General features: G+C 43.5%; 1 protein-coding gene across 1 annotated transcript in view; it reads left to right on the top strand.

The window, feature by feature from the left end:
• Positions 1-399: 399 nt before the first annotated feature.
• LOC308304929 (protein NLRC3-like) overlaps positions 400-27,693 on the top strand; it is a gene marked incomplete at both ends in the record, with an annotated part of 68,164 nt that continues 40,870 nt past the window's right edge. Inside the window, 3 exons of the mRNA XM_080749553.1 lie at positions 400-533; positions 10,981-12,753; positions 14,553-14,726. Of these exons, the coding sequence (XP_080605679.1) occupies positions 400-533; positions 10,981-12,753; positions 14,553-14,726 (2,081 nt within the window). The remainder of the gene's footprint in view (positions 534-10,980; positions 12,754-14,552; positions 14,727-27,693) is intronic.

The raw sequence follows: 27,693 nt of genomic DNA, 5'->3' as shown, positions 1-27,693 counted from the left end.
TATTCTGGACAGTCAGCTCTCATTCATTCATTCATTCACAGCGCGCCTCCATTAGCTTCATTCTCTTCAATGGAAATACAGCGGATTTTTACACACATTTTACACATTAAATACTAATTCAGTTTGGACCCAGAGCTTCGAAATCTCTTCCTGGTCCGTCGGCAGGGCCTGGCATGCGTTGGAGGAAGGTGTAGTAGTCTACACTAGGGATGCGGAGATAAATCGATACGTATCGTGATCGCGATACAAACGTATTCGATACGAGTGATTCGGTTCATTCAGTGTGTATCGGTACAATTGACGGCTGAAATCGTGATGTATCGTATCGTGAGTCTCTGGATCGGTAAACTCCGGTTTTTGCATATAGTATTTCATTCTATCCTGTGTTTCCGAGGCGCAATGAATGCCCCATCAGCCCTCCCCAAGAAGCCCTTGGTAGCGACTCAACAGACATGCGTCTTCCACAGCGCACTGAGCAGCAGAGCGAGCGCAGTGAACACCCAACCTAACGACTGCAGATACAGACAGCACCCGTGAGCCCACAGGTTAAAAATGCAAGATTAGTTCTGACATCTGATGTGTTGTTGTTGTGCCACTGGACTGGAGCACGCTGCGTGATAATATTATCCACATTCCATGCCCGTTTGTTCTTCTTGTCGAGTCTTTGACGGAATTGATTTAAACCAAGCAGAAGCTTCTACGCTTTAACTATACACACATATGAACTACAACAATGTTACTGGGCCTGCAGCTAGCGTTTAAAACAAAGTATTTTACACTGTTTCACAACTTTTTACTGTTTCTGCAGCACACTCTGCTGCCGTCTGCTGCTGCTGCTGTTCTCTCTCTGCAAAGAGAGGAGCCTGATTTATACTTGGCAGCTCTACGGTGTCTCGCACGTACATAAATAGCAGACCTACAAGCTCATAACGTAACGCGCTGTGACTCAAAGATCTACGTTTTCAAAACATTTTGGCTAGAAATGGCAAAATCTTAAATTACATTCATTCTATCTATGCGACAAATCTCTGTGAGTATGTATGTATGTATGTATGTATGTGCCCCGCGTATCTCGAGAACCGTTCGTCCCACCGGCTTCAGATTCGGCACGCGCGTTCCCCGAAGCGGTGCGGAGTGCAGTGCTGGGCCTCGACCCGACGCGCTGTTTTCCCGAACCGGAGCGAAACATTCGGAATCTCCGTATGCGGAGAGGATTGTTGACATCAAGCTGTTTCTGAGGAAATCGGCGCAAGTGCTGACTCATTGTGACATCACATCATAAAAGGCTCTGACATCACGTACGCCACATGAGTCAACAAAAAATCTCTGTGAGTGTGTACAGTATGTATGTATGTTAATCCGCGTATCTCGAGAACCGTTTGTTCCACCCGCTTCAAATTCGACACGCGCGTTCCCCGCCGCAGCAGGGAGTGCAGTGCCCGGCCTCGACCCGACCCGATATGCGATTTTCCGGAACCGGCGCGAAAGGTTCGGATTCTCCGTATGCGCTGATGTCCACTAGGCAATTACAGAACAACGGTATGATGGGTATTGCCTATATCTCTATATATGGGCATAAATGGAAACAGATAAATGGGGGTTTGCGTTAAAGGGTGGGGCATTCATTCCCTATTTACGTAGGCCGGTCCCCGACTAGACGATTGGCCACCCGAAGGGCAGAGATCTCCATATATGGGCATAAAAGGGACACAGACAGACAGATACAGAGATCTCCATATATGGGCATGAAATGGACTCAGACAGACAGATATCTCCATATATGGGCATGATATCTTCATATATGGGCATAAAGGGACACAGGCAAACAGATGGTCAAAACGGGTCGCAAACAGACAGATATCTCCATATAGGGACACAGGCAAACAGATGGTCAAAACGGGTCCTATGGCTATGGCAACAGGTATAATGGGGTTTGTACCGCCACAGCAGGGAGTGCAGTGCCCGGCCTCGACCCGACCCGATATGCGATTTTCCGGAACCGGGGCGGAAGGTTCGGATTCTCTGTATGCGCTGATGTCTGCTAGGCAATTACAGAACAACGGTATGATGGTTATTGCATATATCTCTATATATGGGCATAAATGGAAACAGATAAATGGGGGTTTGCGTTAAAGGGTGGGGCTTTCATTCACTATTTACATAATTCCCGAGTAGGCCGGCCCCCGACTAGACGATTGGCCAACAACAAAACGGGTCCTATGGCTATGGCAACAGGTATAATGGGGTTTGCATTAAAGGGCGGGGCATTCATTCACTATTTACATCGTTCCCGAGTTGGCCAGGTCGCCGACTAGACGCTCGGGGCGGCCGAGCTTCTAGTACAATATAATACAGGTCAAGGATCCTGAGAAGAGAGAGATCAAGCAGGGACCCCCACTGTAGGCTATTTTAGCCTACTGTATTATATAAAACAGTTGCAGATTAAACCTTTTCATAGACTTGTTTGACAGCACTATCATCAGATTTGTACGATATCATATTCTATCTAATTGGCTAACACTCTCTCTGCGGCCAAAAAAACCTGGCCAGAGTGTGTGTGTGTGTGTGTGTGTGTGTGTGTGTGTGTGTGTGTGTGTGTGTGTACGCGCGCGCGTGCACATTTACTGTTTCCTGATCTATTTTATGAATCCTGACAGGTTGAATAAAGATCAACATGGAAAGAGAGGAGGAGAGAAGAGAAGAGTCTCCACCATTGAAAGATGTTCGTCCTGATTCGACTGATGAACCTGGACCTTCACACACACAGTATGTCAATCCTTTTCTACAATATACACTATAACACCATACAATAGTAATAGTAACGAAGTCATGACTCGCTCATCCCCTGGTTCACGGAAGTAATTTCTCTATGGAGAATAATATTGGGTCATCTTAAAATCCTCTCATATAAGCATTGTGGTCCAAAAATAAACAAACTGTCCTGGCGATATTGTCGGGGAGGTGGCTATGTATCGTTTATGATACATAGTCATGTTTGTCATATTTGATAAAGCCTGTTTCTAGCGAAAATTTAACTAATTCGGCAACAGTAACATTAGCAGTGTTGGGCAGTACAAATGACTAATACCGGTAATATATTGCTGTAATATTATTACTTTACCCAGTAACGAGTAAGGTAAGGTATTACTCTGCCAAAAACGGTAACATATAACGCATTACTGCGGCAAAAAAACACCTTGTTATTTTTGTCATTACCAGAGCTATTTGATTTGAGCGTACATATTTGTGTTTTTGTTCATTCATCTACTCGCAGCAGCACAGCATTAGATAGCTAGCAGCACATTGCCGCATGCAGAAATAGAACAGATCTACAAGCTATCAACAGAGATGCAATGTGGCTTGTAGGTCTGTAATTTTTAGAATGTGCGGCGGCCAGCGCACAGTTATGACGCGACCGTTGACCGGATCAGATTCAGCTGCACTGAAGGCTGTCATACGGCCGGGAGCCGGGAGCCGTGAGGGCGAACAGACCCGTTACCAGCACGGCATGTTTACATGACTGGATCATGGGACATTTACATTTAAAAAGCAATCGATTGCTTTAAATCTGGAGCGGGGCGTGGACAATTAAAAGCACGGTTTTGTGCACATTATGTCATAAAGCATTTGCATATCACCCGCAGCACATTCAAGCTTCAAGCACTGACTGTCGCTTTTAGCCAGTTAGCATAGCCTTTAGCCTTCACGTTATCCAAAGAAAATAGCTCTGGTCCAGAGAGAGTTCTCGTTAATGTTATGTGCTCGTTAATGATATGCGTACAAACTACACTTGCTACACCGGTAGCGAGCGAGTCGCCATGACGACCGGTGCGAACGTCGGATAAGCTGACTCAGCGGCATTACTGAGCAATGTGCCGTTATGGACAGAATGGTAAATATTCCAGTATCCACGTTCTCAAAGATAAAGGCGCAAAAAAAGGGGGTTTGGCCATCCCTTCGCAAGCTCAGTCAGTTGAGCATGGTGCCTATACTACAAGAACCAGTAAGACTCCCTAATCGGGAGATAAGCGACCGTAGGTGGCTTATCTCCACAAATAGGGCTAAAATTTGTTTTTCCAAAATCTTCCTGATCCATGTTGATGACATGAGTGTAGACATGCTGTGTAGTGATATTCGTGATTTTAGGGCAAAAACTGTAGGAGCAGTGTCCAAAAATGTGTTTTAAAAATCGGCCTGAAGGTGGCGCTAGAATAGGGCCATGTGAGATTTGAGGGGTGGGCTCTCCGCGTTGCCTTGGCGGACAAATAGGTACCGGCCCCGGCTCTCCCGGACGCTCCTAGGCCGAGTTAGGGCATTTTATGTGCGCTGCAGTGGCAGGGGGTCCTCCACTGGGGGCGCCACCACTTTTGCATCCGTTCTGGAGCACCAGGAGTCGGTGGTCCCCGGGAATTCCCCGTGAGCAGCCCCGTTGGGGTGGTCATTTGGTCATTTTTGCACATTTGGTCATTTTTTCCAGGTCCCTGGGGCTCCGGGGGTCCTTGGAGGTTGTAGTTTGGCAGGCAAGGAGTGTGTGTGTAAAATCTGGTATGGATCGGGTCAACGGGTGCGGAGATATAAGCAGGGTAAAAGTGTGACGTGTGACGTGTGAGCACATTTGGTCATTTTTTACATCTGGGGGTCCCTGGGGGACCCCCAGGTCCCTGGGGCTCCGGGGGTCCTTGGAGGTTGTAGTTTGGCAGTCAAGGAGTGTGTGTGCAAAATTTGGCATGGATGGGGGCAACGGTTGTGGAGATATGAGCAGGGCAAAAGTGTGACGGACTCACTGACTCACTCACTGACTCACTCACAGACAGCCCGTGGAGGTTTTGGTAGTAAATGCGACCTACGGTCGCAATAACCAGTAAGACTCCCTAATCGGGAGATAAGCGACCGTAGGTGGCTTATCTCCACAAATAGGGCTAAAATTTGTTTTTCCAAAATCTTCCTGATCCATGTTGATGACATGAGTGTAGACATGCTGTGTAGTGATATTCGTGATTTTAGGGCAAAAACTGTAGGAGCAGTGTCCAAAAATGTGTTTTAAAAATCGGCCTGAAGGTGGCGCTATAATAGGGCCATGTGAGAAATGAGGGGTGGGGTCTCTGCGTTGCCTTGGCGGACGAATAGGTACCGGCCCCGGCTCTCCCGGACGCTCCTAGGCCGAGTTAGGGCATATTATGTGCGCTGCAGTGGCAGGGGGTCCTCCACTGGGGGCGCCACCACTTTTGCATCCGTTCTGGAGCACCAGGAGTCGGTGGTCCCCGGGAATTCCCTGTGAGCAGCCCCGTTGGGGTGGTCATTTGGTCATTTTTGCACATTTGGTCATTTTTTACATCTGGGGGTCCCCCAGGGACCTGGGGGTCCCTGGGACTCCGGGGGTCCTTGGAGGTTGTAGTTTGGCAGGCAAGGAGTGTGTGTGTAAAATCTGGCATGGATTGGGTCAACGGGTGCGGAGATATAAGCAGGGAAAAAGTGTGACGTGTGACGTGTGAGCACATTTGGTCATTTTTTACATCTGGGGGTACCCCAGGGACCTGGGGGTCCCTGGGGCTCCGGGGGTCCTTGGAGGTTGTAGTTTGGCAGTCAAGGAGTGTGTGTGCAAAATTTGGCATGGATGGGGGCAACGGTTGTGGAGATATGAGCAGGGCAAAAGTCTCACTCACTGACTGACTCACTCACTGACTCACTCACAGACAGCCCGTGGAGGTTTTGGTAGTAAATGCGACCTACGGTCGCAACCAAGGCCAGGGTTCGCTTCCCATCCAGGGAGCTAAATATTCGAGTCAACATGTGTCGGTGCATGCGCATAACACTCTCTCAGCGCGTCTCAGCTATAGACGCTGAAAGCATCCCAGCACGTTTGGAACTGACGCCATTGGGGACCCGGCGTCAAGGGTGAGACGCACTAGGGATGAGAACGGGTTGGAAGCTCAGGGCTCAGGGCAATTGGACATCGGTGTCAGGTGACCAAACACATGTCTCGCAAGGCACCATTAGCAGCATGCAGCCTCTTCATGTGTGCACCTCCTCAAAATCATGTCCCTTGATGAAGGTATCATACCAGTAAGACTCCCTAATCGGGAGATAAGCGACCGTAGGTGGCTTATCTCCACAAATAGGGCAAAAATTAGTTTTTCCAAAATCTTCCTGATCCATGTTGATGACATGAGTGTAGACATGCTGTGTAGTGATATTCGTGATTTTAGGGCAAAAACTGTAGGAGCAGTGTCCAAAAATGTGTTTTAAAAATCGGCCTGAAGGTGGCGCTAGAATAGGGCCATGTGAGAAATGAGGGGTGGGGTCTCCGCGTTGCCTTGGCGGACGAATAGGTACCGGCCCCGGCTCTCCCGGACGCTCCTAGCCCGAGTTACGGCATTTTATGTGCGCTGCAGTGGCAGGGGGTCCTCCACTGGGGGCGCCACCACTTTTGCATCCGTTCTGGAGCACCAGGAGTCGGTGGTCCCCGGGAATTCCCCGTGAGCAGCCCCGTTGGGGTGGTCATTTGGTCATTTTTGCACATTTGGTTATTTTTTACATCTGGGGGTCCCCCAGGGACCTGGGGGTCCCTGGGGCTCCGGGGGTCCTTGGAGGTTGTAGTTTGGCAGGCAAGGAGTGTGTGTGTAAAATCTGGCATGGATCGGGTCAACGGGTGTGGAGATATAAGCAGGGAAAAAGTGTGACGTGTGACGTGTGAGCACATTTGGTCATTTTTTACATCTGGGGTCCCTGGGGCCCCCGGGGGTCCTTGGAGGTTGTAGTTTGGCAGTCAAGGAGCGTGTGTGCAAAATTTGGCATGGATGGGGGCAACGGTTGTGGAGATATGAGCAGGGCAAAAGTGTGACGGACTCACTGACTCACTCACTGACTCACTCACAGACAGCCTGTGGAGGTTTTGGTAGTAAATGCGACCTACGGTCGCAATGACAACGAGCATTAAAGAACTGTCCCTTGAGAAATACTCAAGCAGACCCTGGCCTACATGTCAACTTCTCCTTGGTTGATCACGCTGTCAGGAGTTCCTTGATGGACATAGTGAGCTTCATCTGCATCCCTGGATGAATGATTGATCCATATACCTAATATTATCAAAAACAACTTGACCCTCAACATAGTCAGCCATCATTGTTATGATGCGTTTGTTAATGCATCCTGAAGATCTGACAGCTTCAGTATGCTTGGTGTCTTTTTCATGTGCCAAAACAGCAAACAAATTAATATTAGCAAAATATATATATATATATATATATATGTATATATATATATATATATATATATATATATATATATATATATATATATATATATGGGAAATTGGGAATACATAGCCAAATAGAGCCAAAACCTAAGTGACCCGCCCCCAGGAAATGAGGGAGGTTCTGAAAATTTGAACCGTGTCATTTTCTGATGAGTTTGGACCCTATAGAACAAAAGAAAAAAAAACTATTTTTGCACAAAAATCCTATGGGAGCTGTATTTTGGACAGCATACGGCACTATTAACGTGCACTGGGGAGATTCACTGCCTGCCCTGCAGAGGCTGCAGAGGCAGCAGCAGCAACGCTAGCTACAGGTTGGTGCGCCGCTAGATACAGCACGCTCAAACACGTCCAGTGAGAAAGGTTCTGCTGTGCAAAAATATGTGCGATTAAAATGCGTAATTTTTTCTGTAATTAATCGAAATGAACGTTTTAAAGTCCCGGCCTTAGTAATAAGTAACGATTAATCCCCTAATATAATGTAATGTAATATTGCCCAACACTGAACATTATTGTTTTCTCACCATCAGTTGATTCTTCATATCCATATGAGTCAAACGGATCATTTGTTTATGTTTGGAACACAGTTCTTATATGATGCGATGTGAGAAAAGTCTATGGGAATTCAGAATGGGGGAGAAAAAATTTGAAGCCGGTATAATGGGTAAATTACGTCTAACTTTGTTGCTTTATATACACACTATAACACTACAACTAATGAACCTGGACACACACACACACACACACACACACACACACACACACACACACACACACACACACACACACACACACACACACACACACACACACACACACACACACAAAATCCTTCTATAGTGATCTATTGCTAAGCTACATAATTGTGCAGAGGGCCATTTTCACAGTGTGTTGATGTAGATGGGCTTGTTCAACTATTTTAAAATGTTTTTCAAAATAGTAAAATACTAATACTTTTAGGGATAAAGGGTAAGGCGGTCTAATAACAGTGTGTCCTCCAATGTTTATCTATAAATTATAAGTTACTGCGTGTGCAGTTTGTTAATGAAGTGCTACAAATCACTATGTGCTGTTCAGTGGTGAAGCTGCAATGTGTTGCAACGTCCAGGAGTTGAAACCTCCAAACATTTACTCTGTTATACTTCCATAATGAGATGACAATCAATGAGTAACAACTAGAAACAGTGCAGTGCTCTTCCGAGCACAGGTCTCCGCCAGGTCAGGTGCCCTGGTTGCATTATAATAGGCTGATGTGAAACAGGTGGCATGTCTTCTTCACCAATCTTAGGCCTTTCACGGCAATCGGACGCTGCATTCATGATTTGAGGCATTGTGTTCCAAAAATGTGTTTTGCAAAAGTCTACCTGCTGGTGGCGCTATAACAGGCCAATGTGAAAATGGTGGCATTTATTCCTTGACCTAGTGGGAATGTGTGTGGCAAATGTCACGGTAATCGCAAACTGCGTTCATGATTTGAGGCATTTTGTTCAAAAATATTAGCCAACATTAGTCCATTAGGATGGAATATGAAATATCGGACAGATAGGGTTTGATCACATGCCTACAGAGATACTTTATGTACTGATTTGCGTAATTTGCAGAGAAAATCTGATGGAGTAATAGCAAAGAATGTGTTTTACAAGACTCCCTAATTGGGAGATAAACGACCGCCAGGTCGCATAATGTTGTCTGCAAAAAGCAACCTCAGTGTTCACTGCTCATACAAAGATTTCCACTGTATTCTATCCACAAGTTTCCGCGGGAGTTATGGAGACTATCCGGACCAAACTTCCGGGTTTAACAGCAGACATACAAGCTCACGTCACGTCGCAGATGCAACCTGTCGAGAGCTTGTAAATCGGCGCCGGAAGATCGATGCAAACGTTTGCGCGATGCACTATGGGGTGTAGGAAACTTGTGGATAAGATTTGGGAGAGGTTCTTAGATTTCATGCACAAAGGAAATATTGAAAAAGCTTTGGAACAATAGGTCAACACATTAGTTGTAGGGTAGGGAAGTTGGAACTGTAGAATAGATATTGTACATTGTATTTTATTTTATTTTTATTTGCCTGTATTTATTTTAGTTGGTATTCATTTTCTATTGTTTTTATTGTATGTTTCTGTAATTTGTTATTCTTTTTAAATTATGTTAATTCTTGTACTGCCATGAGTGTGTTTGGGATGGGGGGAGAAAAAAAAGAGATCTATTATGTACAAATAATTTCTCAATGTGAAATTCAATAAATACATGTTTAAACAAAACAAAAACAAAAAACACAAATTGGCCTGTTATAGCACCACCATGAGGCTGATTTGAGAAATTTGAAGTGGCATTTCTCCTCTCCCTAGTGGGAACCTGTGTGGCCAATTTCACCAAGATTGCACACTGTGTTCATGATTTGAGGCATTTTGTTCAAAACTGAGCAATCCTGCAAACTTTGGAAGCCAATTGTAGCCAATCAGGAGGGAATATGGAAATTCGGACAGATTCATGTTGATCACATGACTGTATAGCTACTGTCTACCGATTTGCATGATTTGTGGACAACATCTGTAGGAGTAGTGTACAGAAATGTGTTTTGAAAATATCGGCCTCATGGTGGCGCAAGAACAGGGCCATGTGAGAAATGTGGGGCAGTGGTTCTGAATTGGCATCCATGGAGTGTGTGTGTACAGTATGGCCACGCCCGGGCCAACGGCACCGGAAATGAGCTGTTAAACTAATTGAACACACGTACGGACAGACGGACAGGGGGGAAACATACTCTCCTGGCGGAGACAATAAATAATGTTCAACAAACTGACCTTTTCATTCAAATAGTAATTATTTAAACATGTGTATGCTTCCAGAAGTCTTCACCAAAGACCAGAGTCTCCAACAGTGAACAGTTACCGGTCTAAAGATGATCCTCCTTCAGACACTAATGAACCTGGACCTTCACACACACAGTATGACAATCCTTCTATACAAATAAACGACACAGAGATCTGCTAAGTAACATGTGTAAATTAGTATAAAACTAGACATAGACATAGAGTCTAACTAGAAAAGTGGTCTCTCAGGCGCACGCTCTGCTGTGACTACACGGTCTGTTTGTCAGCGGTGCAATGCCAGGACCCTGTTTCTTTTCTTTTTTTTTTTACAAAACTAGGCATCCCAAGTGTTAAGTAACTTGTTACTGCCCAACACTGCACATACATCATATAAGTGTATGACATAGTTATATCTCCTTCTAATCCAACACTGCACATACATCATATAAGTGTATGACATAGTTATATCTCCTTCTAACCCAACACTGCACATATATCATATAGGTGTATGACATAGTCATATCTCCTTCTAACCCAACACTGCACATATATCATATAAGTGTATGATATAGTCATATCTCCTTCTCATCCACAGAGAGAGGACTTGTGCTCTGATCACACCTGGACTAAAGACGTCCCTTCAAACCTCAAGTGGACAAAGTAAGACTGGACACAGTTTGCAATAATATTTTGTTTTACTGACATGCATAAATGACAGAAGACATAGTCTGGAGGGCATTTCATTATTAATGTTCATACACAGCTGTTAGAATCTAAAGTTATGAATGAAGCTGAATGTTTAAAATGTTTTCATTGTCTTCTCATAGCAGGTGAACATTTAAAGGATTACAAGGTTGGTTTGAACCGTCTTGATCGTGTGACATATGTCACTGAAGTGCCCTCCCTCAGCAGCATCTTCACAGAGCTCCACATCTCAGTGGGAGAGAGTGAAGGGGTTAACAACCAACATGAGGTCTGGCAGTTAGAGACAGCTTCCAAGAAGACCCTCCATGACGAACCAATCAAATGCTCTGACATCTTTAAGCCCCTCCTCCTTGGCAGTGACAAACCCATCAGAAGAGTTCTGACCAAGGGCATCGCTGGCATTGGAAAAACCTTCTCTGTGCGTAAGTTAACTCTGGACTGGGCAAGGGGTTTGGAAAATCAAGATGTCATTCTCCTGATTCCCTTCTCATTCCGGGAGCTGAACTTGGTCAGAGATGAGCAGCACAGTCTTCTCTCACTGATCCATCTTTTCCACCCAGAATTAAATGAGGTCACAGCAGAGCAGCTCGCTGTTTGGAAAGTTGGCTTCATCTTTGATGGTCTGGATGAGAGCAGGTTTCAGCTGAAATTCGAGAACATTCAAATTGGTTCTGATGTCTTCCAAAGCAACGACATTGTTTCTGATGTCACAGTGACATCATCTGTGGGCTTCTTGTTGACAAACCTCATCAAGGGGAATCTGCTCCTCTCAGCCCTCCTCTGGATAACTACCAGACCGGCAGCAGCCAATCAGATCCCTCCTGAATATGTTGACCTGGTGACAGAAGTACGTGGGTTTACAGACCTTCAGAAGGAGGAGTTCTTCAGGAAGAGATTCAGTGATGAGAAGCTGGCCAGCAAAGTCATCTCACACGTGAAGACATCAAGGAGCCTCCACATCATGTGTCACATCCCAGTCTTCTGTTCGATCACCGCTACCGTTCTGGAGGACATGTTGAAGACAGACGAGACAGAACAGCTGCCCATGACCCAGACTCAGATGTACAGCCACTTCCTGTGGGTCCAGACAAAGAGGAATAATCTGAAGTATGACAAGACACACGAGAAAAAGAAAACAAACAAGACCATGACTAAGATGTACGGCTGGTTCCTTCCGGACCAGACAAAGAGGAAGAAGAAACTGCAGCTCACGGAGGCTGACAGGAAGGTTCTTCTGAAGCTGGGCAGGCTGGCATTTGAACATCTGGAGAAAGGCAGCATCACATTCTACCAAGAAGACCTGAAAGAGTGTGGCCTTGATGTGAAAGACGCCTCGCTGTACTCAGGACTGTGCACAGAGATCTTCGAGAGAGAGAGTGTGCGCTTCCAGAGAACAGTTTACAGCTTTGTTCATCTGAGCATCCAGGAGTTTCTGGCTGCAGTCTACCTGTTCCACTGTTTCACACAGAAGAACATGAAGGTACTGAAGACATTCCTGGGAGGAGGAATAACAACCCTGGAAGACTTCCTGTACAGAGTCACGCTAAAATCCCAGGAGAGTAAAAATGGCCACCTGGACCTCTTTGTCCGCTTCCTTCATGGCCTCTTACTGGAGTCCAACCAGAGTCCGTTGCAAGGCGTGTTGGGTCAGACAGAGAACAGCCCAGAGAGTATTCAGAGAGTCATCAACAACCTGAAGAAGATGACCTATAATGATCACTCTCCTGAGAGAATGATCAACATCTTCCACTGTTTGATGGAGATGAACGACCACTCAGTATTTCAGGAGATCCAACAGTACCTGAAGTCAAGGGACAGATCAATGACAGTACTGTCTCCATCCCAGTGTTCAGCTCTGGCCTTTATGCTGCAGATGTCAGAGGAGGCTCAGGATGAGTTCAACCTGGACACATACAACACATCAAAGGAGGGGCGACGGAGGCTGATCCCAGCTGTGAGAAACTGCAGAAAGGCTCGGTTAGTATTCATGTGAATAGAAAATGTACTAGAATAGAATAAGACATAGGTTCTCAATGTGGGTTCCCAGCCAGTGGCTAAAAATAAAAGCTAAGTAAGACAAGTAACATTATGTCTGGTAGCTGATGTACAAGCTCACAGTTGTGAGGTGCTCATTGCTTCCAAGCAAACAATTATAAATCAGGCTTTATAACCCAGCTCTCTATGTAGAAGAAAATACAAATAAATGTTATGTTTTTGTGCTAGGTTTTATATTGTATATTCACTGAAATATTCACTCTATTGTAACAGCAACAACTTTAATGTAGTGCTTTATGTCCAAAGGGTGGTGCTATATGAAACATTGTGGGGTCTCTTAATCGGTATTGTTAATTATCCAGGGAGCATCAACGTGCTCCATAAGTTTCATGACATCCTTACATTATTTTCACACAACATGTGTGCAAGTGGATATTTTTGCCTAAAGATGTCACTAGAGTAGAGGTCATGAGGTCAGTAAAAGCAGTTGGTTTAATCCTGTGGGGAGAATAAATGTGATCAACAGTAGGGTTGGGGACGGTAACCGCCGTACTGCCGTACCGTGGTATACCGAGGTCTACCGCGGTGTCAGTGTGCTTACCGCGGTAAAAAAAGAAAAAAAAAAATATTTTTTATTGGAAAACAAGCGAGTTTTAAAACAGGGGAGAAGCGAGGACCGCATCCGCTCCATGCCGCTCTGCTCTGGGCCGTGTACCACATGTTTGGAAGCCACATATGTCACTCTGAGACACAGACCTGCAAAGCCTGGGCAGGCAGCAGCCTCGTAGAGGAGTACAGAGCAGCGTAAACTTTCTCTGTAATCCACACAACACAAGGATGTTAATACATACCTTGTGTTGTGGCAGTTAATTTTTTATTCATACGGATTACTGGCGGAGCGCGGGCTGCGTGGACTAAAACCGAAAATTAAACAATTTAACTTTTTCCACCGCGTCGCGCGCTGTGCCCCGTCCGGCGGCGCGTCTGCGATTTTATAACCTTTTCTGTCAAGTCTTGTAACTAAAACCTGTATATAGCAGCACTCAATCACTGCGATTTGAGAGTTGAGACGTGACATGAGTTTACAGAATCACTGTACACGATCTGACTATCCGTCCTCTTCTGGTTTGTTCACACACAGCTGTTTGTGTCTGAAAAGCCCAAGTAGCTAGCCTACGTTACTATGGTAACCCGACAGTCCACAGATCTAAGCTCAGAACGCGTCGTTGTAGATCTGCTCCTTTCAAAGCCAGACCCGCTGTGCTGTACGGAGAAGTATAACTCGGGCAGTCAGGCTGTGGAGAGGCGACTTTTGGGAAGATGATTGCAATATTTTGGCTTATCGCCGAACCTTAATTAATAGATACGGGGGGGGGGGGGGGGGGGGGGGGAGACGGTAATCGCGGTAACAAAATGTCGATACCGCCCCACGCCTAATCAACAGGTTTCATGACATTTAGAAATGTTGTGACAGTGAACTTTTTGACCTAATGGTGGCGCAAGAACAAATTTTATTTGGGCACTAAAATAAATTAGGTTCATCCTCTGGGGAGTCTTTATTTATATTATTTGTTTCAATAAATGTTGCTGTTTATGATGTTTATGTAATCTCTACAGCATATTGTGAGCTTGTAGATCTGCTATTTTGGCTGAATGTTTTGCCCAGAATAGGGTCATCGCCCATATGGTGGCACTTACCACACCATTTGTAACTAGACAGAAAATCTCTTAGTTGACAGTGAATGTGGTCTAATTGGTTTGATTTTGGTTTGACTTTACAGACTTACTGGCTGTGACCTCAAAAAGACAGACTGTGAAGTTGTGGCTTCAGCTCTCAGCTCTAATCCTTCACATCTAACAGAACTGGACCTCAGTGGGACCAAACTGGACCATTCATCCATGGAGCTGATCTTTGCTGGACTTAAGAGTCCAAATTGTAGACTGAAGACCCTAAGGTCAGACTAATTTACCACTATCATTTGTATTAGTTTAGTTTTACTATTTATTATATGATTATAACATGAATACTGTGGCGAGACCTTAAAGAGTGTGAATAAGGTAGACATAATGGTAACCCACACTGACTAGAATAATGATAAGGTACAGTGACTATAGTATGTGATCCATCATGGCTGATCACATCCAGCTACTTTGCCTAAAAGGAACACACCAAAAAATACCTTACGGTCTTGTTTCCGTTGGGGTCCTTGGTATTCAATTCATCAACATATAAAGTAGCATCAAAAACATTCAATATCATAGTATAAAACACTTTATGTATAGTAACGGAAACGCTGATTTACATATGTGCCAGGTTGGCTGCCTCTTGTAGTTATTTTAAAAGTTAGCCTTTTAAACCACTCTTGCTATGATGAGAACATGGGCTAATGCAATACACACTTTGTCAAGTCCCACCCCCTGTCGCTCTGTTACAATGTGGGACAAAAAAGTCTTCCCTCATCCACTCCCATTGTAAAAACAAGATTTTTCATAGCCTCATATTGCTATATAAATTACATGGCCTATTATAGCGCCATCAGGAGGCCAAAAAAACCTACCTGACCTGCCGGAGACCTGTTCTCGGAAGAACACTGCTTCTAGTTTTTCTTTGATTACTTTTCCCACTTTTCTTGTTTTTTCTGCTTTTTTCCTTTCCTACTTTTTCCTGGCTTGGCCACTTTATCGCTGCTTGCAGCTTTATTTTCGAAGCGGTGAAAACCGCTTCCAATGAGTGGCTTTGTGTGTCCCACGCCCATATATGGTAATTTCAGTCCACAACGAACAGTTTTTTTCAAAAACAAAATGTGTGTAACATGTCCATATATGGTCATTTCAGTCCAGAATGAACAGGCTTTTTCGAAAACAAAATGTCTGTCACCTCATGTCCATATAATTATGGTCATTTCAGTCCAGAATGAACAGGTTTTATCTGTCCCGTACGTCCAGAATATCTGTCCAGAATGAATAGGCTTTTTCAAAAAGAAAAATGTGTGTCCCATGTCCATATATGGCCATTTCAGTTCAGAATGAACAGGTTGTATCTGTCCTGTACGTCCAGAATATGTGTGTAGTGTCCCTCCCGGTCTGATGATTGGATACTTTGAGGATTGGTCAAGCTTCACATGATAATTCGGCCCTCCAGATAAAATCATTCGTTCATTCAGAATATATAAAGAATGTAGAATTCAGAATATATAAAGAATGTATAGATCACAGAGTTCATAACTCTAGCACACATAGAATAAAAGTTCAACGCTCCACTTCGAACCGAGGTTTAATTTTTTATTATTTTTTTCAATATATTGTTGTTTATGATGTTTATGTAAGCTCTCAAAGTGTAACATATTGTGAGCTTGTAGATCTGCTATTTTGGCTGAATGTTCAGCCCAGAATTGGGTCATTGGCCATATGGTGGCGCTCTACCGTACACCATTTCTAGCTGGATAGATCTCTTAGTTAACTTCATTGACAGTGAATGTGGTCTAATCGGTTTGATTTTACATTTCATCTTTACAGACTTGCTGGCTGTGACCTCAAACAGACAGACTGTGAAGGTCTAGCTTCAGCTCTCAGCTCTAATCCTTCACATCTAACAGAACTGGACCTCAGTGGGACCAAACTGGACCTTTCATCCGTGGAGCTGATCTTTGCTGCACTAAAGAGTCCACATTGTAGACTGCAGACCATAAGGTCAGACTAATTTAACACCATTATTTGTATTAGTTTCACTATTTAATATGTGATTGTAACACAAATACTGTGGTGATTTGTTATTTGAAGAGTGTGAATAAGGTTGACATCATGGTAACCCACATTGACTAGAATAATGATAAGGTACAGTGACTACAGTATGTGATCCATCATGGTTGCTAGGGAATGATCACATCCAGTTATGTAATCATTTGACTGTCAAACTGGTGTAAACACAGACTGGAAGGTTTGCTGGTTTCTCAGCCCACCAGCACCAGTCTGATGAATTATGATCACTGTTGTGTCTGTAAGAGTTTCAGAGTAAAACAGTCCATTTCTCTGAAGTTGCTGTTAAACTGTCTCCTGCTAGCTATTTATTTCATAATTATAACAACAGAGATCTTTCATGTGTATTTAGTAAAAGTAATGGAAAGAAAAACTGCTAAATATTGTGATTTGTGATCTTGTGATATTGATATTGATATTGTGATTTTATGTATTTTTTTATTTTGATACATTATTAATATTTGTTTCATGTTCTTCGTGTAAATGATTCGTATTGTTAATATTTGTACATTTATGGACCTCAGTGGGACCATACTGGACGATTCAACCATGGAGCTGATCTCTGCTGTTCTAAAGAGTCCACGTTGTGGACTGCAGACCCTAAGGTAAGACTAATTTATCACCATTATTTGTTATTATTATTTATTATTATTATTATTATTACCCTTAATAGTTTAGTTATAGTTATAACAACACAGATATTCCACATTCATTTGTAAAAAAGAAACCTGCTACATATATGATGTAGATACATGTTTTTTTGTTTGTTTTTATGAAATAATTAATATTCTAATATTAACTTTCTTCATATAAATCATTTGTATTATTATTATTTGTACATTTATGTATCTATCATTTCTGATTTTACATTTAATCTTTACAGACTTGCTGGCTGTATCCTCAAACAGACAGACTGTGAAGTTGTGGCTTCAGCTCTCAGCTCTAATCCTTCACATCTAACAGAACTGGACCTCAGTGGGACCAAACTGAACGATTCATCCATGGAGCTGATCTCTGCTGTACTAAAGTGTCCACATTGTCTGCAGATCCTAAGGTCAGACTATTTTACCACCATTAATTGAATTAGTTTAGTTTTGAAGCGGTGAAAGCCGCTTCCAAGGTGTGGCTTTGTCTGTCCCATGTCTGTCCCATGTCTGTCCCGTGCATGCAGAACTGAGGATTGGTCAAGCTTCACATGACAATTTGGCCCTCCAGACATAATCATACATTCCTTCAGAATTCATATATAGATATATTATATATAGATCTAGAAGATATAATGTATAGATCTAGAACACAGATTTCATAGCTCTAGAACACATAGAATAAGAATTACGGTGACTACAGTATGTGATCATGGTTGCTAGGGAATGATCACATCCAGTTATGTAATCATTTGACTGTCAAATTAACTGGTGTAAACACAGACTGGAAAGTTTGCTGGTTCCTCAGCCCACCAGCACCAGTCTGATGAATTATGATCACTGTTGTGTCTGCCTCGATCAGAGTCTGCGGTGAAGAGCTATCCACCGCAAATTTTAGGTGAAAAGCTTTCCACCTCAAGTCAGAAAATAAGTGAAGGCCATCATAGTCAGTCACGGTGAAGTCCTATTCACCGTGACTGACTGGTCTAGATCGACCAATCAGTGAACGGGGTGAAGAGCCTATCAGTCTGAAAGTAAAAACAGAGAGATGTGTCGGGACTCGCGGTGGAAAGCTCTTCACCGCGAGGAATGACGTAACGTTGTAGTTTCATGACTCAAAAAGACTACACTGCGGTGGATAGCCTTCCACCGCGGAGCCGACTCTGATCGAGGCTTAAGAGTTTCAGAGTAAAACAGTCCATTACTATGAAATATCGCATGATAATACTGTCTCCTGTCTGTCTCCTTTGAGTTATTCATTTCATAATTATAACGCCACAGATCTTCGACATGTATTTAGTAAAATTCATGAAAAGAAAAACTGCTACGTATTTGATTTAGAGAAATGTATTTTTTAATTTGATAAATTAATTATATTCAATTCATTTTCTTCATGTGAATCATTAGTTTTATTATTATTTGTACATTTATCTGTCTGTCTGTCTGTCTGTCTGTCTGTCTGTCTGTCTGTCTGTGTTGTATTCGTTGACGATAAGAACCTGATTTTAACACCCCTTTATTCAATTAAGGCAAAGGCGAGACGGTGACGAGCTAAACAAAGCTCTTTCATGACTATAATATATAATGAGACATGTATGTGGGATTTTCGTTGACAGCTATTAAACAAGCAGATCCACAAGCTCATAATGTGTTGCGAACTTGTAGATCTGCATTTCTTCTTGAATAACTGATTTATTTAACAACATATTACCTTCTCTTTAAAAAAGAAATCTGATGGAGTTCCAATTATTCGGGAGCCAAAGGGTGGCACTATATGAAAAGTCGTGGGGTCACTTCATCATTAGGTTTCATTCTCCAGGGAGCATTAATGTGCTCCAAAAATGTCATGACATTCCTCACATGAGATTTTCACACATCTTGTGCAAGTGGACATTTTAGCTTAAAGGTGGTGCTAGAGTAGAGGTCATGGGGTCAGTAAAAGCAGCAGGTTTAATCCTGTGGGAGAATAAATGTGATCGAGTTTCATGACAATATGACTTTTACAACTAGAAATGTTGTAACAGTGAACATTTTGACCTAAAGTTGGCGCTAGTAGAAATACTATTTGAACACTAAAATCAGTTGGGGTCATCCTCTGGGGAGCATGAAGGTTCACAGTCTTTATTTATATTATTGCGACCGTAGGTCGCATTTACTACCAAAACCTCCACAGGCTGTCTGTGAGTGAGTCAGTCAGTCACACTTTTGCCCTGCTCATATCTCCACAACCCCCGGAGCCCCAGGGACCCCCAGGTCCCTGGGGGACCCCCAGATGTAAAAAATGACCAAATGTGCTCACACGTCACACGTCACACTTTTTCCCTGCTTATATCTCCGCACCCGTTGACCCGATCCATGCCAGATTTTACACACACACTCCTTGCCTGCCAAACTACAACCTCCAAGGACCCCCAGGGGTCCCTGGGGGACCCCCAGATGTAAAAAAATGACCAAATGTGCAAAAATGACCAAATGACCACCCCAACGGGGCTGCTCACAGGGAATTCCCGGGGACCACCAACTCCTGGTGCTCCAGAGCAAAAGTGGTGGCGCCCCCAGTGGAGGACCCCCTGCCACTGCAGCGCACATAAAATGCCGTAACTCGGCCTAGGAGCGTCCGGGAGAGCCGGGGCCGGTACCTATTCGTCCGCCAAGGCAACGCGGAGACCACACCCCTCATTTCTCACATGGCCCTATTCTAGCGCCACCTTCAGGCCGATTTTTAAAACACATTTTTGGACACTGCTCCTACAGTTTTTGCCCTAAAATCACGAATATCACTACACAGCATGTCTACACTCATGTCATCAACATGGATCAGGAAGATTTTGGAAAAACACATTTTTGCCCTATTTGTGGAGATAAGCCACCTACGGTCGCTTATCTCCCGATTAGGGAGTCTTACTGGTTCTTTTCAATATATGTTGTTGTTTATGATGTTTATTTAAGCTCTCAATGTGCGACATATTGTGAGCTTGTAGATGTACTATTTTGGCTGAACGTTCAGCCCAGAATAGGCCATATGGTGGCGCTCTAATTTACACCATTTCTAACTAAATAGATCTCTTGGTTAGCTTCATTGTCAATGAATGTGGTCCAATCGGTTTGATTTTACATTTCATCTTTACAGACTTGCTGGCTGTGACCTCAAAAAGACCGACTGTGAAGGTGTGGCTTCAGCTCTCAGCTCTAATCCTTCTCATCTAAAAGAACTGGACCTCAGTGGGACCAACCTGGATGGTTCATCCATGGAGCTGATCTTTGCTGGACTAAAGAGTCCACATTGTAGACTGCAGACCCTAAGGTCAGACTAATTTACCACCATTATTTGTATTAGTTTAGTTGTACTATTTATTATGTGATTATAACATGAATACTGTGGTGAGACTTTATTTGAAGAGTGTGAACTGTGAACAAGGTAGACATCATGGTAACACACACTGATTAGAATAATGATAAGGGGCAGCGACTACAGTATGTGATCCATCATGGCTGCAAGGGAAAGATCACAGCCAGTTACTTAGTCTAAAAGGGCTGTTTTGAAGGAAACCAGTGAACTATTTGTTTTCAAATAGTGACTGGTGGTGTTGTGTTTATATTGTGAGCTTGTGGTCTGCTATTTTGGCTGAATGTTCAGCTCAGAATAGGGTCATTGGCCATATGGTGGTGTCTCATTATTTGAATGCCAAAATGTGTCTTTTTTTTTTTTTCATTTCGTCGTTAACTTCAATGGCAGTGAATGTGGTTTCATTTGTTTGAATTGTTTGAATAGGCCATATGGTGGCGCTCTAATTTACACCATTTCTAACTAAATAGATCTCTTGGTTAGCTTCATTGACAGTGAATGTGGTCCAATTGGTTTGATTTTACATTTCATCTTTACAGACTTGCTGGCTGTGACCTCAAAAAGACCGACTGCGAAGGTGTGGCTTCAGCTCTCAGCTCTAATCCTTCACATCTAAAAGAACTGGACCTCAGTGGGACCAACCTGGACGGTTCATCCATGGAGCTGATCTTTGCTGGACTAAAGAGTCCACATTGTAGACTGCAGGTCCTAAGGTCAGACTAATTTACCACCATTATATGTATTACTTTAGTTTTACTATTTAATGTGTGATTGTAACATGAATATTGTGGTCAGTCTTTATTTGAAGAGTGTGACTAAGGTTGACATCATGGTAACCCACAGTGACTAGTTGCGACCATAGGTCGCATTTTACGTTGAAACCTGGCACATCCTGTCAGTCAGTCCGTCCGTAACACCTCAATATCTATAGCTGACCTGTTGTGTCATCGCATTGTTGACTGAATGACCAAGACAGCCTGTTCTGACAATCATATATGGAGATCCCTGATGTCATCAATATTAAGCCCATATTTGGCAATGCCCATATATGGACGCTCTATATGGCCAAGATTTTTTTGCAAATCAAGACTGCTGGCTATCATCACCTGGATATCCATATATGAAGGATCACAACGCTGCCCTCATCAAACCCTGGATTTTCCATACATGGAGACAACTGGTCACTTTGATCTCCATATGGAGCTGACCTCTACATCTGATTCCCAGATGTTGCCCTGTTAGGGCAATCACACTAATAGAATCCCTTTTATGCCCATCAATATAAAGCCCATATCTGGGAATGCCCATATATGGACATATTGTGTCAGTCCAACCAGTGTGGTTGCCGCGACACAAATCACACAATTAATTCCGTCCTTGTCCCTTTTTCCTCTGGGGAGCATGAAGGTTCACAGTCTTCATTTATATTATTATTTTCAATATATGTTGTTGTTTTTGATGTTTATGTAAGCTCTCAATGTGTGACATATTGTGAGCTTGTAGATGTGCTATTTTGGCTGAATGTTCAGCCCAGAATAGGATCACTGGACGTTTGGTGGTGCTCTACCTTACAACAAGTGCAACATTTATAACTAGATAGAAGATCTTAGTTGACTTCATTGTCAATGAATGTGGTCTAATCGGTTTGATTTTACATTTCATCTTCACAGACTTGCTTGCTGTAAACTCAAAAAGACAGACTGGGAAGTTGTGGCTTCAGCTCTCAGCTCTAATCCTTCACATCTAACAGAACTGGACCTCAGTGAGACCAACCTGAATGATTCTTCCACGGAGCTGATCTCTGCTGCACTAAAGAGTCCACATTGTAGACTGCAGACCCTAAGGTCAGACTAATTTACCACCATTATTTGTATTAGTTTAGTTTTCATTATGTGACTCAACACAGGGGTACATGTAGAATTATGCACAATAAATATAAAATATGATAAATGAATCAGTTCAATAAGAACTTGTCAAGACACACTAGTCAAGATTGGCATTTGGATGAACCCAGGGCTGCCAAGTGTTTTGTTTGTTTTTTTGTCAGCTGTGTGCGTGTGAATCCTTCCACAGCCTTACTAAAGAGCTTCTCTGAAGCCATGCCATGTCGTGTGTGACTGTAAATTAATGTAAAAAAGACACGCACAAAGTTCTCCTTATGTTGTTAATAGTCAGATGACCGCGGGTAACCCCAAGTTACACCAAATTTCATATCCTGTCGTAAACTGTAGAATGACTACGCAACCACCACAGGCTGGCAACATATTTCTGGTCAGTCACCCTTTTCCGTGTAAAAATGCGGGCCATGCTGCCTGCTCAGGATCCTCCTCTGACAGAGGAGAAGAGTTCATTCAGGAAACAGCATAAATGTGATTATTTTTCTTTTGTGGCAACAGAAAGAACAGGGAATTATAGGTCTTAAATACCTAATTAACGCAGTTATTTTTCAAAAAATGTAACTTGTAAATTGCAAATGTAACTCGTTAAGTTTCTCTGTTGCCACCAAACCTAACGTACGTAACGTCGTTAGTTATAGCGCCGTTACACCCAACACTGGTCGTAGATAGCGTCATAGATTTGTTTGACAGAACTGTGATTTTTCTTTTTCTCTTTATCAAACATTTTAAACTCTCAGTACTTTGTAAACTTGACCATGGTCTGCTCTTTTCCCTCTACCTCTTCTAAAGCCCTCCTCAGAATATAGGGATATTAGGGTTCAAGCGTTCAATGTAAATGCAAGAAAAAGGTAACCTGACTTGCGCCAGATGATAGCAGCAGTGCGTATGCCTGGCTGAATACCGCTCTGCTTACTATCCATCTGGGATTGCTCCGGCAGACTCGATGTAAGGGGCGGGGCCGTCTCTCTATCACAGTCTGGGAGTGCCAACTCCAACCACTCATATTGGCCTGTCTGCGTGACGTTACACCCAGAATCCGCCTCCTGGGTTTCCACGTGGTCTGCAATCAGACTCTATTGGCTCAGAGCCGCTCAGAGCCCGCCCGTAGCTGCCGCTGATTGGTCCGGCCGGGGCTTTACGAGTGTTATCAACTCTAACCGAGAGATCTCAGATGGTAAAGTAGGGCGGTAGCGCACTACTGCCACCATCTGACGCAAGTCAGGTTAAGAAAAAGGTCCTAACACAAAGGTTTGGAGACCCAAATGTAGAAAAATGACTTAATATGTAGGCTACAGAAAACATTCACTTGTGACACAGACATAGACACAAGCTGCCATAGTGTTAGATTGCGTATAGATGCCTTAATGGTCCACGTCACACACTGATAAGAACCAAGATGCACACAGGTCGGCACCAAATAAACCCCACCGCCAATAGAATGCAATGGATAAGTTGTCACTGCACTCACGTTTAAAAATGCATTCCATCAAACATTCAGATGCTGTTTTCTCCCAGTGTGGAGGAAGAATGTTTAGGATTTTTACTGTAATTTCTCACTCTTGAAATCTGTAATCCTTCATTTCTAGAGGTGTAACGATACATTTAATAGCAATATGATACGCATCACGAAACATTCTTGGTGATATGATACATGAACAATATTGTTTCATTCATGGCGATACTATACGATTTGATTCAATGATTTAAAATCGATATAATAACTATTTAGCAAAGAAATTAAATGTGTGTGAAACGTGTCAATCGTGCAGGCTTTTTAAGGGAAACATCTATTATTATGGATATAAATATAAGTAAACACTGTGATTCTCTAGCAAATACATGGACATTATATTTGGACATATGGACAAACCCACACCTTGACATGAACACACCAGCGCTGCTACTGCTTGCCCAGCTGCCGTCCATCAAGCCTGATTTATGCTCAGTCCTGCAATGGTGTCGCACGCAGACCTCCAACCTCAGAACGGTTGCATTGGTGACGTGGTGTGAGCTTGTATATCAGCTACTCTTGATTTGCAATACCGTTGCGCAATGGAGTATATACAGATATGTCTCGATTAGGGCGCACCCATGGGGAGAGAGAGCCACATCATTTAGCGACCTACAACTGGGTTGCAACCTGGTCGGTAGTTTTTAAATCGACCGGCCGGGTCGCTTATCCACCGACCGGGCTGCTAACCCTAACCCTAACCTAACCCAAACCCAAACCCTAACCCTAACCCTAACCTTAACCCTAACCCAAACCCAAACCCTAACCCTAACCCTAAGCCTAACCCTAAATTACCGACGGGGTCGCTAACGCTAAATCTACCGACCGGGTTGCTAAATCACCGACCGGGCCGCAAAATCACCGACTGGGTCGCTAAATCTACTGACCGGGTCGCTAAATCTACCGACCGGGCCGGTAAATCACCGACTGGATCGCTAAATCTACCGACCGGGTCATCTACCGACCGGGCCGGTAAATCACCGACTGGGTCGCTAAATCTACCGACCGGGTCGCTAAATCTACCGACCGGGCCTGTAAATCACCGACTGGGTCGCTAAATCTACAGACCAGGTCGCTAAATCTACCGACCGGGTCGCTAAATCTACTGACCGGGCCGGTAAATCACCGACCGAGTCGCTAAATCTACCGAACAGGCCGCTAAATCACCGACCTGGCCCGGTCGGTGATTTTGCAGCCCGTTTGGTAGATTTAGCGACCCGGTCGGTAGATTTAGCAACCAGGTCGGTGAAAACTACCGACCAGGTTGCAACCCAGTTGTAGGTCGCTAAATGATCTCGCTCCTACTGCCCATGGGTGCACCTCACTAGCACACAAGAGGAGGTTGAATGAACTGAACTGCTCCCCAAAACAACAGGTTTGGGGATCTGTTGGGAATTGAGTACATAATACAGTCACCTGTGCATTCAGTCTCAATGTTTGTAAACAAATAATTGGTCAATAGTCGTCAAATTAGGGTCTACATCTCTGAGACAATTCTCTCATTTGCAAATCCCGCCCCATTCTGCCCTGTTACTATGGTGGTACAGATGACCCTGGGCAGATTGTTTTTATAGTGGCAGTGAATGGGGGGAGAGGGTATTTTCATTGCCTCATTATTGCAATTTAAAGTACCAAAGGAAAAACATCTAGGTGATATTAATAAAAAGGGAAGACAAAGGTACAGTAGTTACATTGCAAAACAGGGGGTTTCCCCCGAAAATATATGTTTTAATTTGTTTAATCCCAGTGGGACAGAATCACCATTGCAGATTCTTTTATAGTGGAAGTGGATGGGATTTCTTTTTTTTTTTCATAGCCTCATTACAGCTATATAAAGTACCAAAAAAAAACATATCTACGTGATATTAATAAAAAGGGAAGAAAAAAGTACAGTAATTACATAGCAAAACAGTAGTTTTCCCCCGAAAATATATGTTTTAATTAGTTTAATCCTCTGGATCAGATAGAGGACACAAATAGAAAGAGAAAGCGCAGTGCATCTTGGGTAGGAAGATGACAGACAGATTATAGTTCTACTCACATAATAGGCTGGCTTTCGTAATTCTGCCCATTTAAAATATATGTACCCAATCGTAACTCTTAGTTACATTGATAAGGTCCATGTGAACTAGTTTGTTAAAGCTTATTCATTATAATGAGCGAAATCGCTATCACCTCGCGCGGCCGTACTCCACGAACGCCGTGCTCCGCAGAGCGGACCGTTGTTGAAAGCCTGAAGCAACATTCTCCACTGCACAAACTCCACCCCCGATAGCAAAAAGTGAATGTTTTTTTCTGGTTAGCCAGTCAGGGAGTCTCAGGGACCAATCAGAAGGCTGACAAACGGTGGATTATAGTATTTTTACTCCACTGTAATCATTTCACAACTTTAGTTTGATTATTAGTACAAAAATATACATTAACCACATTGGCTCCGCACATATTTCAGCGATTTGAAAACAGCCAATCTAAGCTGAAGCTCACAATGCATTGCGATGCAACACATTTTGAGCTTGTAGATTTGCTATTTTCAAAGGAATTTTACACAAAAGAAAAAGTGAAAAAAAAAGTGTTGACTCATCACTTTTCACAGTTTTGTGATGGGGCTGAAATTTTGCCCAATGAATATTTTTCATGCAAAACAAATGCCTGTAATGGATTCAGAATCATGACAAACCCCTAATTTGACCCCTCACATGATACTTAAAGCAGATCCTTTTCTTTTTTTTTACATTTTTCTTTTCCTGTATATTGAAGTTGATGGGACAGTGAATATACAAATGGCCATAACTCTTTTTCGCGACGTTTCCGGCAGAGCAGGCCTCTCATTCTGTGGACCTTAACAAAACTAATAGATAAAACAGAAATAAAAAACACAGCATGACATCACAGGCCATCTCACATTTTGGGTGACTGGGTCCCCGGCTAACAGGACCGGGTGACTGATGTGTGCCTTGAATGAGAGCTGACTGACCAGGACCACACCATGGTTCTTAGCTGTTGGAACCGAAGTGACCAATGCGTGCGGGTTCAGCTTGAGGTGGTGGGCTGACATCGACTGTGAGATGTCGGCAAGCAATGCGTTCTTCCACCTGGGTCTTAGAGGGGGGGATAAAAAAAAACAGTTGAGTGTCATGAGCATAGCAGAGATGACAGCAGGGGGCAAAGTACAGATCCCTACGGGACTCCAGCACCGCAAACCACAAGACCTGGTAGGTTTGGTCAGTTAGGTAGGAGGAGAACCACTCTAGTGCCGTCCCAACGATACCTAGGTCAGCCAGGGTGTCCAGGAGCAGCTGGTGCTTCACTGTGTCCAATGCTGCTGATAAGTCCAGAAGAATCAGGACTGTAGAGTGTGAGGCAGCCTGGGCAGCATAGAGTGCTTCTTTTAACCCCCTGGACCCCACTCAATGGGACCCCACTTTGAGAACCAATGCAGTACAGTACGAGAATGTGGTGTCACACCATTGAAAGTAATAGCTGAAAACAGCTCTTGATGGTGCCAACCTGTCCATTGAACTCAATGAGAGGGGCCGTTACTCGTTCTAAATAGTGACATAATTTTGATCATTGCTTAGAAAGAAAGATCAGAATGATGAAAATAGAGGGTACCAGTCATGTAGTCATTCATTTATTAAAGCTTTTCATGAGTGGGCACACTGTGCCCACTAATTTCGTGCCAGGCCACTAATGAATTCCTGTCCACGCCACTGAGTGGAAGAGGTTGGACAGGCAGGGGAGGACACTGAAGTAGAAACTTTATCCAGT

This window comes from Nannobrachium achirus (genome assembly GCF_963921795.1).
Source record: "Nannobrachium achirus genome assembly, chromosome: 19".
Classification (NCBI taxonomy): domain Eukaryota; kingdom Metazoa; phylum Chordata; class Actinopteri; order Myctophiformes; family Myctophidae; genus Nannobrachium; species Nannobrachium achirus.
Note: the sequence above shows the minus strand (reverse complement) of the source record. Positions and strands in the feature narration are given on the sequence as shown.